General features: G+C 43.5%; 1 protein-coding gene across 7 annotated transcripts in view; it reads right to left on the bottom strand.

The window, feature by feature from the left end:
• Positions 1 to 14,366, bottom strand: part of AFG3L2 (AFG3 like matrix AAA peptidase subunit 2) — a 47,210-nt gene extending 32,844 nt beyond the window's left edge. Inside the window, exons 1-5 of one of the 7 annotated variants that reach the window (XM_036321524.1) lie at positions 14,328 to 14,366; positions 4,710 to 4,809; positions 4,248 to 4,325; positions 2,219 to 2,328; positions 1,910 to 2,062 (exon numbers count right to left, since the gene is read on the bottom strand). In XM_036321524.1, the coding sequence (XP_036177417.1) occupies positions 1,910 to 2,062; positions 2,219 to 2,328; positions 4,248 to 4,325; positions 4,710 to 4,809; positions 14,328 to 14,351 (465 nt within the window). In that variant the 5' untranslated portion in view covers positions 14,352 to 14,366. Of the gene's footprint in view, positions 1 to 1,909; positions 2,063 to 2,218; positions 2,329 to 4,247; positions 4,326 to 4,709; positions 4,810 to 8,710; positions 8,809 to 9,049; positions 9,367 to 14,327 lie in introns of those variants that run through there. The other 6 variants (XM_036321519.1, XM_036321520.1, XM_036321522.1 and 3 more) reach the window with 6 other exon arrangements.

The following is a 14,366-nucleotide window of genomic DNA, read 5'->3' as shown; positions in this document are numbered from 1 at the left end:
CATTACATGCTGACCATCCCAAAGCACTTGTACCATGCACAAAAGTAACCCTAAACATACACTCAACAATAAAAATGGTGTCATTTGGTATATATTCTTCCACAGCATTCTCTTTCTTCCTTTTGGTCTGTGAGGTTTATCCAGGCTGACATGTCAGTCTGTGGAGTATTCCACTCTATGAGCACACCTCAAGTTATTTCTCCATCCTCGTCTTATACAGACATCGAGGTGTTTGAAAAGGTTCGCTATCACAAACAATGCTGTTATGAACATTCCTGCATAGACCTTCTTGGGCACATCTTCAGAAATTTCTCTGGGATATGTACCTGTAGATGGGTCAGTGAGGCTGGGCTGCAGGGTATACACATCTCCAATTTTACTAGATAGTGCCAAATCGCTCTCCAATTCACACTCCCTAGAAAAATACTCCTATTGCTCTGCATCCTCACTTGCTATTATAGGACTTGTTAATTTTTGCCACTCTATGGGTATAAATGGTTTATCCATTTCATTCTGATACAGTTAGCAGGGTTTTTCTGTACCCCGCTAACTGTATCAGATTCTTAAGAACACTCTTAACCTCATCCCAGGGCCATTAGCTGGTCTGGAGCATACGCTTCCTTTCTGCTGTAATAAAGTCTTTCTTGGCAGGAAGTCTGGAAGGTACGAGTCAAATTGGAAAGTGAGGGAGCCCCAGATATTCCAGGAGTTGGAACAGGGGACTAACTGTTCCTAAAGGCAGTCCTTCTGGAAAGGAGAAATACCCATAAAGCTGTTAGGACTATGGTAGACTGATTCCACAAAACCAGCATGTCAGGAGAAGACACAGGTAGGAGAGTCCTCCTGGAAGGAGAGCTGCAGCCCCCTCCACACCAAAGCAGGCTCCCTACAAAATCTGGAAATTATAGACACATATTGTCACTTTCACGAGAGAAACACTTGCTCCAAAAATCTGAGTAATCATAACTACCTTCAACAGGTAGTTACAGACTAGCATAGAAAGACCCTTTCTAGGGCACCGTGCTACTCTATCCAGCAATAGACATAAATCACGATCCGGAATACAAGAATACTTTCCATCCTCACCCTACTGTCCAACATTCAAAAATAATTTTAAATTCTTTATACATTAATAAGTACTAACATCTTTATTTTATCCATTTTATTCATGAAAAATCCAGTACTGACAGGTTAAATAATTTCCCAAGGTTACAAAACAGGCCTAATTCTGATTCTGGTTCTCTGATTTATTTCATCAATTCTAAGATGGACATTTTTCATATTTAATATCTCAGAAGCTATGATATATATCACAACTGATGGCATTTCAGTTTCAATGGAGGCTTCTTCTTAGTAATACCAAAATAATGTATGTCTTACAGTCCACGGCATCTTAAAAATGCTGAAATAGGATCTTAGTGGGTAAAGACCCAGCCTGCAGGAACAAAGGCTCCCAAGCAGCCCTCAGAGCCTGTCCAGTCTCACTTTAAGTATGCTGCATGGCTTATTTAGCCATTTCCATGCTTGCAGGAGATTAAAGCCTTGAAGATATAAAGGAATTGTGACAAGCTGGCACACTAGACCAGGGGGAAGAGGCTGCTAAGAGCACACAAGAAAACGATGCAAGCAGAGGGAGGGCTGCCAAAGCAAGAGTTGGGAGCAGTGGTTTCAAAACTAGGTTCTTATATGAAGTGAAACAAAAGGATTTTGTAGCCAACTTGGGGATTGCTGGGTCAAAACAAACAGATTTTTTGGTTGCAGTACTTTTCAGCATTAAAAAAATCCAATATGAAAATAGTAATGCTTCGATGGACAAACTTGGCTAACTTGTTGACTGTCACTTTATTGGCCTAACCCACTGATTTTACCTTTTTAACCACAGTAGCCACCAATCCCATAAAATACTTACTACTCCTTTGGAAAGATAATTATTGACAAAGTCCTTCCATGTGATTTCTCTTCCAGAGCTCTTGAACAAGAAGTAAAACATGACTCCACCCCAAAACAGAGCAGTCCAGACAAAGTACATCCTGAATTCCTTGTCATCCCATGGAAAGTCACCCTGGGCAAAGAAAAAGACAGCTTCTGTGAAGAATGAAATGTCATAATATGATCTATGTTATGTTAGACACAAATCCCTCCCAATGCCATTAATGCCTCCTAACTTTCCTGGGGCCACCCCAGGTCCTCAAAATTAACAAAGAGTTTAGAATCAAACCTTCTGAAACCTGGACCACCAATGAGAATCCTCTTTCTTGCCACCTCGTTTTCCACCGCCACCAACTCCTCCTCCAGAAGGTCGTGGGGTAGCAGCTTGCTTTGATTCTGTTCATAAACAAAGAGCATATACAGCAGCATAGCAGATTTTTATATCTCTCAACAATGTTTCCATTAATAGTTAATAAAAGATATATTACAAAACACATTATGGCAACTGATCAGTTACTAAATAAAGTACTATGAGGAAGGATGAGACTAATACAAAGAATAAACATTCAAGGAGACTTGTCAGTGCTTCACGTACATTATCTCATGAAATCTGCAAAACAATCCAATAACCTGATAACTACACCCATTTTCCAGATGAAGAAATTGTAGCTTAGCTGTAACCAGTTTGGCTCAGTGGATAGAGCGTCAGCCTTTGGACTCAAGGGTCCCAGGTTAGATTCTGGTCAAGGGCATGTACCTTGGTTGCGGGCACATCCCCAGTAGGGAGTGTGCAGGAGGCAGCTGATCGATGTTTCTCTCTCATCGATGTTTCTAACTCTCTATTCCTCTCCCTTCCTCTCTGCAAAAAAATCAATAAAATATATTTTTAAAAAATTGTAGCTTAAAACTTGTTGAATTGTCTGTTATAGTGTTAAGTGATAGTAAGTGACAGAGAGGATGCGAATGCAGGAAAGTGAATTCCTGAGTACCCACTTGAAAGTAAAAAGGACTCTGCTTTCCCACTCCCATGAAGTGAACAGTTAACAGGTTTTTCTGTCGGAAAGACAAGATTCTGAAAACTGGCTTTAAAAACAAAACAAAATATGAAAAACACTACCCGCATAAAATTAGTTTGCAAAAATCTGAAATTAGTCATTGTTATGGGTTGAATTGTGTCCCTCCGCCCCTAATTCATATGTTGGAGTCCTAACCCCCAGTGGTCATATTTGGAGATAAGATCTTTATAGAAATAATCAAGTTAAAATGAGGTCATCTGGGTGGGTCCTAATCCAATATAATTTGTGTTTCATAATGCAGACTGGTGCAGCCACTATGGTAAATAGTATGGAGTGATCCCACTTCTAGGAATGTATCCTAAGAATCCCAAAACACCAATAAGAAAGCATATATGCACCCCTATATTCATAGCAGCATTATTTACAATAGCTAAGACCTGGAAACAGCCCAAGTGCCCATCAGTAGATGAGTGGATAAAAAAGCTGTGGTACATTTACACAGTGGAATACTATGCAGCAGTGAAAAAGGATCTCTCACCCTGTGAGACAGCATGGAGGGACCTGGAGATTATTATGCTAAGCAAAATAAGCCAGTCAGAGAAAGACAAGTATCACATGATCTCACTTATATGTGGAATCTAATGAACAAAATAAACTGATGAACAAAACAGATCCAGAGACACAGAAGCATGGAACAAACTGACAAATCTAAGAGGGAGTGAGGGGAGATTAACCTAAGAGCTAATATGTATATAGTGCAGTGAAGGCCTGGAGAGGGAGTGGGAGTGGGGTGGAGGAGGTTAATTGGGGGGAAAGGGGACATTTGTAATACTTTCAACAATAAAGATAAATTTTTTAAAAGGGTAGGGGGGAATTTAGACACAGACATGAATAAAGAAAAGTCCATGTGAAGACACAGAGAAGACAGCCATCTGAATCCCTGAAAACACTGAAGAACAATTTGAAAAAATGCACTATACCACCATATGTGTCAAATAAACTGCCTATATTAGGTTTCTAAGATTTTTCTCAGTGGCTTAAATTACATGCCAAATATATTCGTTAAATATGACTGATATTGATCAGTCAATATCTCTAAGGTGACTTTAAATTAATTCAACTTGAAAAATGACAAGAAAATTAAAGGTAAAATAAGACACCAGGTCTGTAATACTGTATGTGCTTATAACCTACTAGTTTCAGGACAGCCTTAAGATAACACTCTTGTTCAGTGAAAACTATCACCAACATCATGTGTTAGAGGAAAATGGTAAGTCAAACATAAATCTTTTTAAAAGATACCTTTTTTTTCTCCTGTAACTTCTTTAGGTTCACTAGCTTTTTTTCCATTTTTTCCATTAGGAAAGTATTTTTCAAATCCTGTTAGAAAAGGATAAAAAAATACATATCCTCAAACTAAAAGTCATCAGGTTTTGTGTATGTGTGCTCATTTTTAAAGACACTGATACATCATTAACAGGCATAAGCTAAAAGTATAACATTTCTTATGTAGGAGTAAGTTAGTCAAATACAGTTCACAACCCAGGGGTGTAAAAGGAAGAAGTCTCATGTGCATGCCAATTTCATTATCTTCACATGTGAAGATGATACATTTTCATCACTGCAATCAGGCAGGAGGAGGCAGGGGTGAGTCACAGAGGGAAGACAACCTGGAACACCACCTATACACCTGTGTAATAAACATCTACTGGGGCATGGCTCTTTAACAAGGTAGAACATTATGGTCACATGGGAAGTGTTTACCTTTCGGAGGACGAGAACAGAATCTTTGATAAGCAGCAATTACATCTGTCAAAAGAGAATTTCTGCTGGTCGTTGCTTGAGTTGTAGCATAGCGATAAAGCTGCAACAATACATATGAAAACATGAATTATACTAAAGAATTTTTTTAAAGAGCTTCATTTCCTAATATAAAGTGGATGAAATGTTTCTCCCTTCAACAGGTAGTTATAGATTAGCAGAGAAAGACCCTTTCTAGGGCACAGTGCTACTCTATCCAGCAATAGACATAAATCATGATCCAGAACACAAAAATACTTCAAAATCACACATAAGTTAGAATTGTAGCCCAACTACAATCTCTGCCAACACATTCTCTTGGGTATTGTTTACTTAATTTGCAGCATTCAAACAGACAAACTCGGACACAGAAAACCTGCTGTTTCATGTTGAATAATTTGTAGGGTCTATAATACTGAAAGATTCTTTATCTGAAATTACATAACAATGCTGCTTGTAAACATAATATTAAATTTACCTTAATTCAAAGATAAAGTTATAGTCCAATATCACTGATAATACTTATACTAGTAACAGTTGATAGAAGTTTCCCATTACATTTTTTAGCTGCATAGTTAAAAGCAATCAAAGGTAAGGCACATTGAGGGGATATATCCAAATTTAGAGTGAAAAAGTTCAAGTAAAATCCTTTTGCAAAGTAAAAATTCACCACTATTTTTTGGGAGGACAAGCTTTTAAATACAGATGAGAATGTTTACAGTGAAGTTCATCTATATTAGCATTCATCATTGTTAGCCTCCTTTGTGGTCTGATGAGAAAAGTAACGCATCACAAAACCACTTCACATTCACTAGAGTGGCAATCATCAAAAAGACTGACAATAGCAAGGGTGGTGAGGATGTAGAGAAAAGTGGAATCCTCATACACTGCTGGTGGGAATGGAAAGTAGTGCAGCCACTTGGAAAAGTTCGGAATTCTCAAAATGTTAAATGTATCTCTGGCCAGGTGGCTCAGATGATTGGAGCATCGTCCCATACACCAAAAGGTTATGTATGGGCTTGATTCCTGGTCAGGGCACAGACCTAGGTTTCAGGTTCAATGTTTCTCTCTCACAAAGATGTTTCTTTCTCTCTCCCTCTCACTCTCTCTCTCCCCACTTCCTCTCTTTAAAATCAATGGAAACATATCCAGATGAAGATTTAAAAAAAAAAAAGTGGTATATTCATACAATGGAATATTATTCAGCCATAAAAAGAAACGAAGTACTAATAAATGCTACCACATAGATAAGCCTTGAAAACATGATGCTTAAGTTCAAGAAACCAGACACAAAAAGTCACATATTATGATTCCATTTATATAAAATGTCCAGAATAGGTAAATCCATAGAGAATGTAAATTAGTAGCTGCCTTGGGCTGGAGGAATAATTGGGGAGAAATAGGGAGTGACTGCTAATGATTACAGGACTTCTTTTTGGGGTGTTGAAAATGTTCTGAAATTAAGACAGTGGCGATGGTTATGAATATGCCAAAAATCACACTTTAAAATAATAAAGTTGCCCTGACTGGTTTGGCTCAGTGGATAGAGCGTCGGCCTGCGGACCAAAGGGTCCCGGGTTCGATTCCAGTCAAGGGCATGTACCTTGGTTGCCGGCACATCCCCAGTAGGGGGTGTGCAGGAGGCAGCTGATCGATGTTTCTCGCTCATCAATGTTTCTAACTCTCTATCCCTCTCCCTTCCTCTCTGTAAAAAAATCAATAAAATATATTTTTAAAATAATAAAGTTTATGGTATGAGAAAAAATGTCAATTAAAAAAACATAAAAAATGAGCTTATTTAACTTCAAATTAACACACAATTCTACACAGCAAAACAGGACAGAAACACTGATAATGTTCTTGAGTGACAGCAATGCTGGTCGGCAGTTATCACTGTCAGCACAGAGGACTTCCTTATACCTCAACATGGGTGATGCACAAGGACAATAGTGTTACTCCAAAGAAAGGCCTTTTAGGTAAGATTCCTGACACAAAAACTGCAAAATAAAAGGCAGATCCTACCTGCTCATTGTATCTAAGTCCAATCATCTCGAGAGGCAAAAAGAAAGGAATTACAGCAAGGCAAAATAGGGAAATAAATGCAATGCAAGAAACTGAAAAAGGGCTAGTGCAGGGCAGTATGGAGTAGAAAAGAGATGAAGATAGTCCAGGACTGGTGAGGGAACTTCAAAGAGTAAAAACCATGAACACAGGTGTGGATGAAAAAGAAAAGCTGTAATAAATCTAAAGGAAAGTAACCTTATGGGGTGATCTGATCATTAAATTCCGAACTGGGCAGGTCATGGTAGGCAGCCACACCCAGGCATATCACTTCAAGTAAAAGTTTTATCTGTCCTTTAAGCAGCCCTATCCATTGCTCTGTGCATCTAACACACTTCTGAAACGCCTCTTTTTCAGACCCCTCAGAAGCATAACCACCCTCAAGAGAACACATAATCCTGTTAACCATCCTGTTACCAAATCCCCACCTTCATGTAATCTAGCTTGTGTCCCCTCCTTAATTTTAAATGTGTAAAATAAACTGTAAACTGCCATTCTCCTGAACATTGGAGATTTTGTTTCTGTCATCAGTTTGGTTCAAATAAACTCATAAAAATTTTCTAAGTTTAGATGGTCCTGACCTCCACACAGGTGCTGCCAATACCCCCTTTTACGTGGAGAGGCTAACTCCCGGGCCTTACCCCACCGCACTCTTTCCCCTCTGTATGTGTACCTCTCGGTAAACCAGGACAACGCGGGATCCCAAGGGACTGACCGACAGCAAGAACCTGTGTGGCTGAAACAGCCGACCTCCACTGCTTGCTGCATGCACCTCTACTGGACACAGACCGAGGCCGGCCGGTAAGCCAGGACAAGCGGACCAGGGAAACTGAGACAGGTAACCTGAACACAGTGGCCAAGCAATTTACAACCAGAAACAGAGAGGTCGCCTCCCTAGAGATAACATCTAAGCCTCAGTTGTATTTCAAATCCAGGTCCAGAAAAGCAGCAAAACCACGACCCAGCTGAACTGACCCCCGCCCCACCCCAGCACTGACCAATCAGCAGAGACCCCACCCTGAAAGAATACACTTGGAAAACTGATGAATATTCTGCTGAAACCCTCCTGAGACAAGACCGGCCCTAAATTTCCCACTGGCCAGAGGGAAAAGCCTCCAGAAAAAGGGCCCAGCGTGGGGAGCATGCCTGAGCCCGCCCCTGCCCTCGCAGGACAGGCATCCCCACAGGCATGCATCTCCTAAACTCCAAGAACCCCAGGAGACTTGCAACCAGGGGAGCAATGGCGCAGCAGCTCACTCCAGGCTCACCCCTGATTCTGGTCCCAAGGCCCCCTTTTCTCGGACTTCCTGGTGAGCCCAAGCCCCTGCCCAGGCTCTCCTGTTGCTTCTGCTATGCTAAGCCCTTCCTTGTTTCCTATGCCCGGCGTTCGTGAACGGACCTTCTAAGTCACCTGGACGCGCGCTGTGAAATCTTCCCTACACAAGTCAAGAGCCCAGACGCTAGGGCTGGCCCCGGGCAGACCCGCTCAGGGCCAGGTCCCCGGCCCCGCACCAAGATGGCTGCCAGTTGGTCCGAGCGCAGCCCTGCCTCTGCGGGTTATCACCCAGAGAAACCACCTTCTGCGGAGGACGGAATGAAGAGGGGGCATTATCTACAACCATAGTTAATATTCACTGGCGTGCACCGTGCGCTAGACACAGAAGGCCAGCAACAGCCCCACTCAGCAGATGGGAACGTGGAGGCTCGGAGGTTACCGAACTTAACTCCAAAACCTGTGCTGTTATTACATCGTGCTCAGGTGCAGACTCTCATAACGCACACACAACACATCCTTTTCCAATGTCATCAAAGGCAAAACGAAGGCAACCAACGCCGAAGATATGACAGGTAGGTTCCTCTTAACCTTTTGGCTCTCAGTTGCCATATCTGGAAAACATGTTCACCCTGAATGAAGAAGTCACAGGACCTTCGAAGATGATCTGTTGAAGTTCCCGGATACAAAGATCTGATTCCATCGGAGATACATGTTTTCAAAGCTCCAACACGATACCCAGACTTAGACAAGCAGAGGCGTGCTCACGAGAACCGCGGGACACGCGACCAGGAACGCGGGGCGCCCAGGTATCTCACGGCAGCGCACGCAGCCTCATTCACCAAGGAACGCGCTCCGGACGCCTGGCGGTCCACGAGCGCGCCCCGGGCCGGTGACCTTGACGCCCAGCTCTCCGGACCCGGAAGCGGGCCCCGCTGGGGGCGGAGGGCGCAGGGCGCCCGCGACTCACCGTCCGGAGGTAGGCCTGTTTGTTGGGGCCCACGCCGCCGCCAGTCACAAGCAGCGGAGGCAGGCCGCGGGGCCAGCAGCCGCCCCGGCCCCACAGCAGCAGGCAGCGGTGCGCCATGGCTGCCGGCGCAACCCGCACGGGCCGGGGGCGCTGCGCAGGCGCGGCTCTGCGGCCGCGGACGGACAGCGACCGGTGGCTCCGGCCTGCGGGGGACCGCTCGGAACTGAGAGCACAGGACAGCGTAGTGGGCCCGCCGCGCTCGGGCAAGCCCACGCTCCCAAAGCGCGCTTTTCCCGACCCCGGCGCGTTGACGTCAGCCGTAAGGCGGGCCCTCGGTCCCGGCCGCTCCGGCCGCTCCGCAGCGTCAATCAACCAGAGCTGGAGGCGGGGCCTAAGAAGAAGAGCGTGGAGGGCGCGCGGAGGGCGGTGGGCGGAGCGGAAGGGAGAGCGGAGAACGGAGAGTGGAGGGCGGGGCTGGAGGCGGGGCCTAGGGGAGGAGCCTGGGAGGCGGTGGGCGGGGCTGGGGCGGGACCGAAGGGCGCGTGGGAGGGCGGGCCTTAGTGAGAGGGCGGGGCCAGCAGAAGCGGCGGGGTGGGCGTAGGGAAGGCTGCTGGGGCCTCAGACCTGCTAGGGGGCAAAGCCACCTTAAACATTTTTGCCGTTCACTCTCTCACCGGTCAAATATTTTGAGCACCTACTCAGTGATGGGCATCGTTCTAGTCTCTAGAGGTGCCAAAACACATACATCAAGGCCCCACTGTACCTTAACTTCTAGGAGAGCAATGCAAAGAAGCACAAATCTAATTGCAATAATAATGGCTCAGTGGTTGAGACTCGACCTATGAACCAGGAGGTCCCGGTTGGAGTCCCAGGTTGCGGGTTCGATCCCCAGTATTGTGGGGGAGGCAACTGATCAATGATTCTCATAAATGATGTTTCTATCTCTCTCACTCTCTCCCTTCCTCTCTGAAATCAATAAAAATATATATATATTTTAAAAGTGTTGGGACTCTGACATCTAGCTTGGATCCATCAGGAACCATTTAAAAGATAAATGATTTTTAGAGAATAGGGTGAGTTCTCCAGGCAGTGGAGACCTGTCAATTTTGTACCAGAATGGCCGCTTTGTATATATATCCTGGTGGGGGAGGGGTGCAGCAGGGGCACAAGTGAGAACATACCAGACAATTTGTTGCTACTGCCACCATCCTATATAATAAGCCTAATATGCAAATAGACCTAACGGCGGAACTACCAGTCGCTGTGATGTACACTGACCACCAGGGGGCAGATGCTCAATGCAGGAGCTGCCCCCAGCACGCAAGCCCCAGGCCAGACAAGGCGGGTGAAAGTGGGAGCCCCCCGATTGCCCTGCCAGTCACCCCACAGATTGGCCCTGATCACCGGCCAGGCCTAGGGACCCTACCCATACATGAGTTTCGTGCACTGGGCCTCTAGTATCAGTATAACAGAAGGAGCAATTGTTTGCCTTCCCTCCCAGGCACTGTGGTGGTCACTGTTTGTGCACCCAATCTGCTGGTTTGGATTTTTGTGAGGCAGTCAGTGTCCTGATCTCTGACAGCACATCAGCCTCCACATTTCTGGGAGGCAAGTCAAACTGGTTAGCAGAAACATGATCAACTGTCAGACTAGCAGTTGACTCCTGTAACATTTTTCAGGTTTCCTTCCACATTGTGGCACTCCCCTCAACCCCCAGTGGCTTTTTTAGTACTTGCCAGCTGTCACATGTTCATTGTGCCAGCCAAGTTGTCAGACCCTTAAATATAGCCCAGTTGTCTGCATAGGGGACTATAGGCTATCACTCGTGTATAAATACCAGTCACACGGCCCTTAGTTCTGTACACTGGCTACTCTGTTGTACTCCTCTTTCAAACCATGCAGTGTTGTATGGGATTGTATGGCCCCACAGCCGTTACACAAGGATTACCTTGGCTAGACCCCTCTCGGTCCCATGTATTTTTAAGAATGGCGATTGTAGCCCTGACCGGTTTGGCTCAGTGGATGGAATGTCGGCCTGCGGACTCAAGGGTCCCGGGTTCGATTCCGGTCAAGGGCATGTACCTTGGTTGTGGGCACATCCCCAGTGGGGAGTGTGCAGGAGGCAGCTGATCGATGTTTCTCTCTCACCGATGTTTCTAGCTCTCTATCCCTCTTCCTCTCCCTTCCTCTCTGTAAAGAATCAATAAGATATATTTTTTTTAAAAAAGAATGGTGATTGTAACTTGTTGATGAGGGCATTTTTTGGTGTGGGGGCTCTACCGTAAGGGCTGAAGTGGTCATGTAATACATTGGCCTCAAAATGACATGTAACTCATTACCCAAAGGACTTGTGGAAAGGGCACTGTGCTGTTGCAAATATGCATGCCATTTTTTAAAAATATATTTTTTTAAATTGATTTCAGTGAGGAAGGGAGAGGGGGAAATAGAAACATCAATAATGAGAGAGACTCATTGATTGGCTGCCTCCTGCACGCCTTACACTGGGAAGCGAGCCCGCAACCCAGGCATGTACCCTGACCAGGAATTGAACCGTGACCTCTTGGTTCATAGGTCGAGGCTAAACCATTGAGCCACACAGGCCAGCCATACATGCCAGTTTTGCAAGGTGAAGGCAACAGCTGAAGGAGGCCTTGCAAATAACCCTTCTGTAACCCTTAACTGGGAGGTCTATCTGTGCTAGCACTATCACCAGTAGGGCAATGATAGGTTCTGTTTGCTGCGATGTTTTATACCATCCCAAAGCCTGTTGTGCAGTGGAGGAATAACAGGTCTCAGCACCCTTCTATAATTGGAACCAGAACCTAAGGAGGACAGCTTTCCCTGGTTGAGCTTGTCATAGGCCCCAACTAGCTCCATCCAAGTGGCATGGGTACCTCAGCAAGGAGGAAACCAGATCTGTGTCTGTGCTACTAGGATTTTTGTTTCCTGAAATGCAGCTTCCTGCTCACTTTCCCAACACCAATGAGTGCCCTTTTTACCAGCCAATATAATGGGTACAAACATTGAGCCAGATGGGGAATGAAAGCCCACCAGTATCCTAAAATGACTAAAAAGCTTTGTAACTGTTTCACTGGTTTAGGTGTGGGAAAATATTGCACGTAAACAAAGAAATAGGAAACATAAAAATGGAGATAGAAAACATAAAAAAGAATCAGTCAGAAATGAAGAATACACTAACTGAAATAAATACATTACAGGGAATCAACAGTAGAGTAGATGAAGCAGAGGATCAAATCAGAAATTTGGAAGATAAGAAAGCAGAAAACATCCAATCAGAACAGAAAAAAAAAATGAGAATAGTGTAAACAGCCTCTGGGACAACTTCAAGAGTACTAACGTTCACATCATGGGGATGCTGGAAGAAGAAGAGAGAGAAAGAGCTAGGAATTGAAAACCTATTTGAAAAAATAATGACTGAAAACTTTGCTAACCAGGTGAAGGAAATAGACATGCAAGTCCAGGAAATGCAGAGAGTCCCAAATAAGATGAACCCAAAGAGGCCCATACCAAGACACATAATTTTTAATTTTAAAGACAAAGAGAAAATCTTAAAAGCAGCAAAAGAAAAGCAGTTAGTTACCTACAAGGGCGCTCCCATCGGACTGTCAGCTGATTTCTCAACAGAAGCTGTGCAGAACAGAAGGGATTGGCACAAAATATTCAAAATGATGAAAAGCAAGGACCTACAATCAAGATTACTCTATCCAGCAAAGCTATCGTTTAGAATTAAAAGACAGATTAAGAGCTTCACAGACAAGAAAAACAAAGAAGAAGAAAAAATAAAAATATGAATAATAAAATGGAAATATCTATCAATTACTTTCTATCAACAATTACTTTCAATGCTAATGGATTAAATGCTTCGATCAAAAGACATGGTGGCCGAATGGATAAGAAAATAAGACCCTTACATATGCTGTCTACAAGAGACTCACTTCAGATTGAAAGACACACACACAGACTGAAAGTAAAGGGCTGGAAAAAAGATATTTCATTGAAATGGAAACAATAACAAAAAAAAAGCTGGGTACTAACACTTATCCAAAAAAAAAAAAAAAAAAAATACACTTTAAAACAAAGGCTCTAACAAGAGACAAAGAAGGACCCAGCAACTCCACTCCTGGGTATTTGTCCAAAGAAACCTGAAACATTAGTTTGAAAAGACATGCATCCATATGTTCATCGCAGCAGTATTTACAATTGCCAAGATTGGAAGCAACTTATACGTCCACCAATAGACATATGGATAAAGAAGCAGTGCCTGTATACAATGGAAAATGACTCGGTCATAAGAAAGAATGAAATCTTGCCATCTGCAGCAACACGGATGTACCTAGAAGGTATTGGGCTGAGCGAAATAAGTCAGGCAGAGAAAGATAAACACCATATGATTTCACCTAGATGTGGAATCTAAGAAAACAAAATAAACAAACAAGCAGACCAGAGACAGCCTCATAGATACAGAGCACATTTTGACAGTTGACAGATGATAGGTGGGGGGGCTTGTGGGGTTGGGTATGCACGAAAAAGCAATGGATTAAGCAATACAAGTTGGTAGTTACAAAATAGTCATGGGGGATATAAACCACAATATAGGGAATATAGTAAATAATACGGTAATAATTACATATGGTATCAGATGGGTAGTAGATTTATTGGGGTATTACTTTGTAAGTTATATAAATGTCTAATCACTGGGTGGTACGCTTGAAATTAATATATTATTGTACATCAACTGTAATTGAAAAATAATTTTTTTGTTAATCCTCACCTGAGGATATATTTCCATTGATTTTTAGAGAGAGTGGAAGGGAGAGGGAGAGACAGAGAGAAACATTTATGTGAGAGAGGCATATTGATTGGTTTCCTCCTGCAGGCACCCTGACCAGGGCTGGGAAACCTGCAACCAGATACATGCCCTTGACCGGAATCAAACCCAGGACCCCTCAGTCCATAGGCCAATGTTCTCTCCACTGAGCCAAACCAGCTAGAGTGAATATATATATATATATATATATATATATATTTTTTTTAAAGGAATAAAGTACTGATACATGCTACAACATGGATGAATTTTGAAAACATTGTGTTAAATGAAAAGAAGCCAGTCACAAAGGACCACATATTGTATGAATCCATTTATATGGACTACCCAAAATTGGCAAAGCCATAAAGACATAAAGCTGATTAGTGATTGCCAAGAGCTGAGGGTATGGCTGATAGACTATACAAGAAGCTAATAAAAGTGGTTACTTACAGAAGGCAGGGTGGCATGAATCATCTGAGACTTCCCAGA

This window comes from Myotis myotis, unplaced genomic scaffold (genome assembly GCF_014108235.1).
Source record: "Myotis myotis isolate mMyoMyo1 unplaced genomic scaffold, mMyoMyo1.p scaffold_m19_p_9, whole genome shotgun sequence".
Lineage (NCBI taxonomy): Eukaryota > Metazoa > Chordata > Mammalia > Chiroptera > Vespertilionidae > Myotis > Myotis myotis.
The sequence above is the reverse complement of the archived record's forward strand: the minus strand, read 5'-3'. Positions and strand labels throughout refer to the sequence as shown.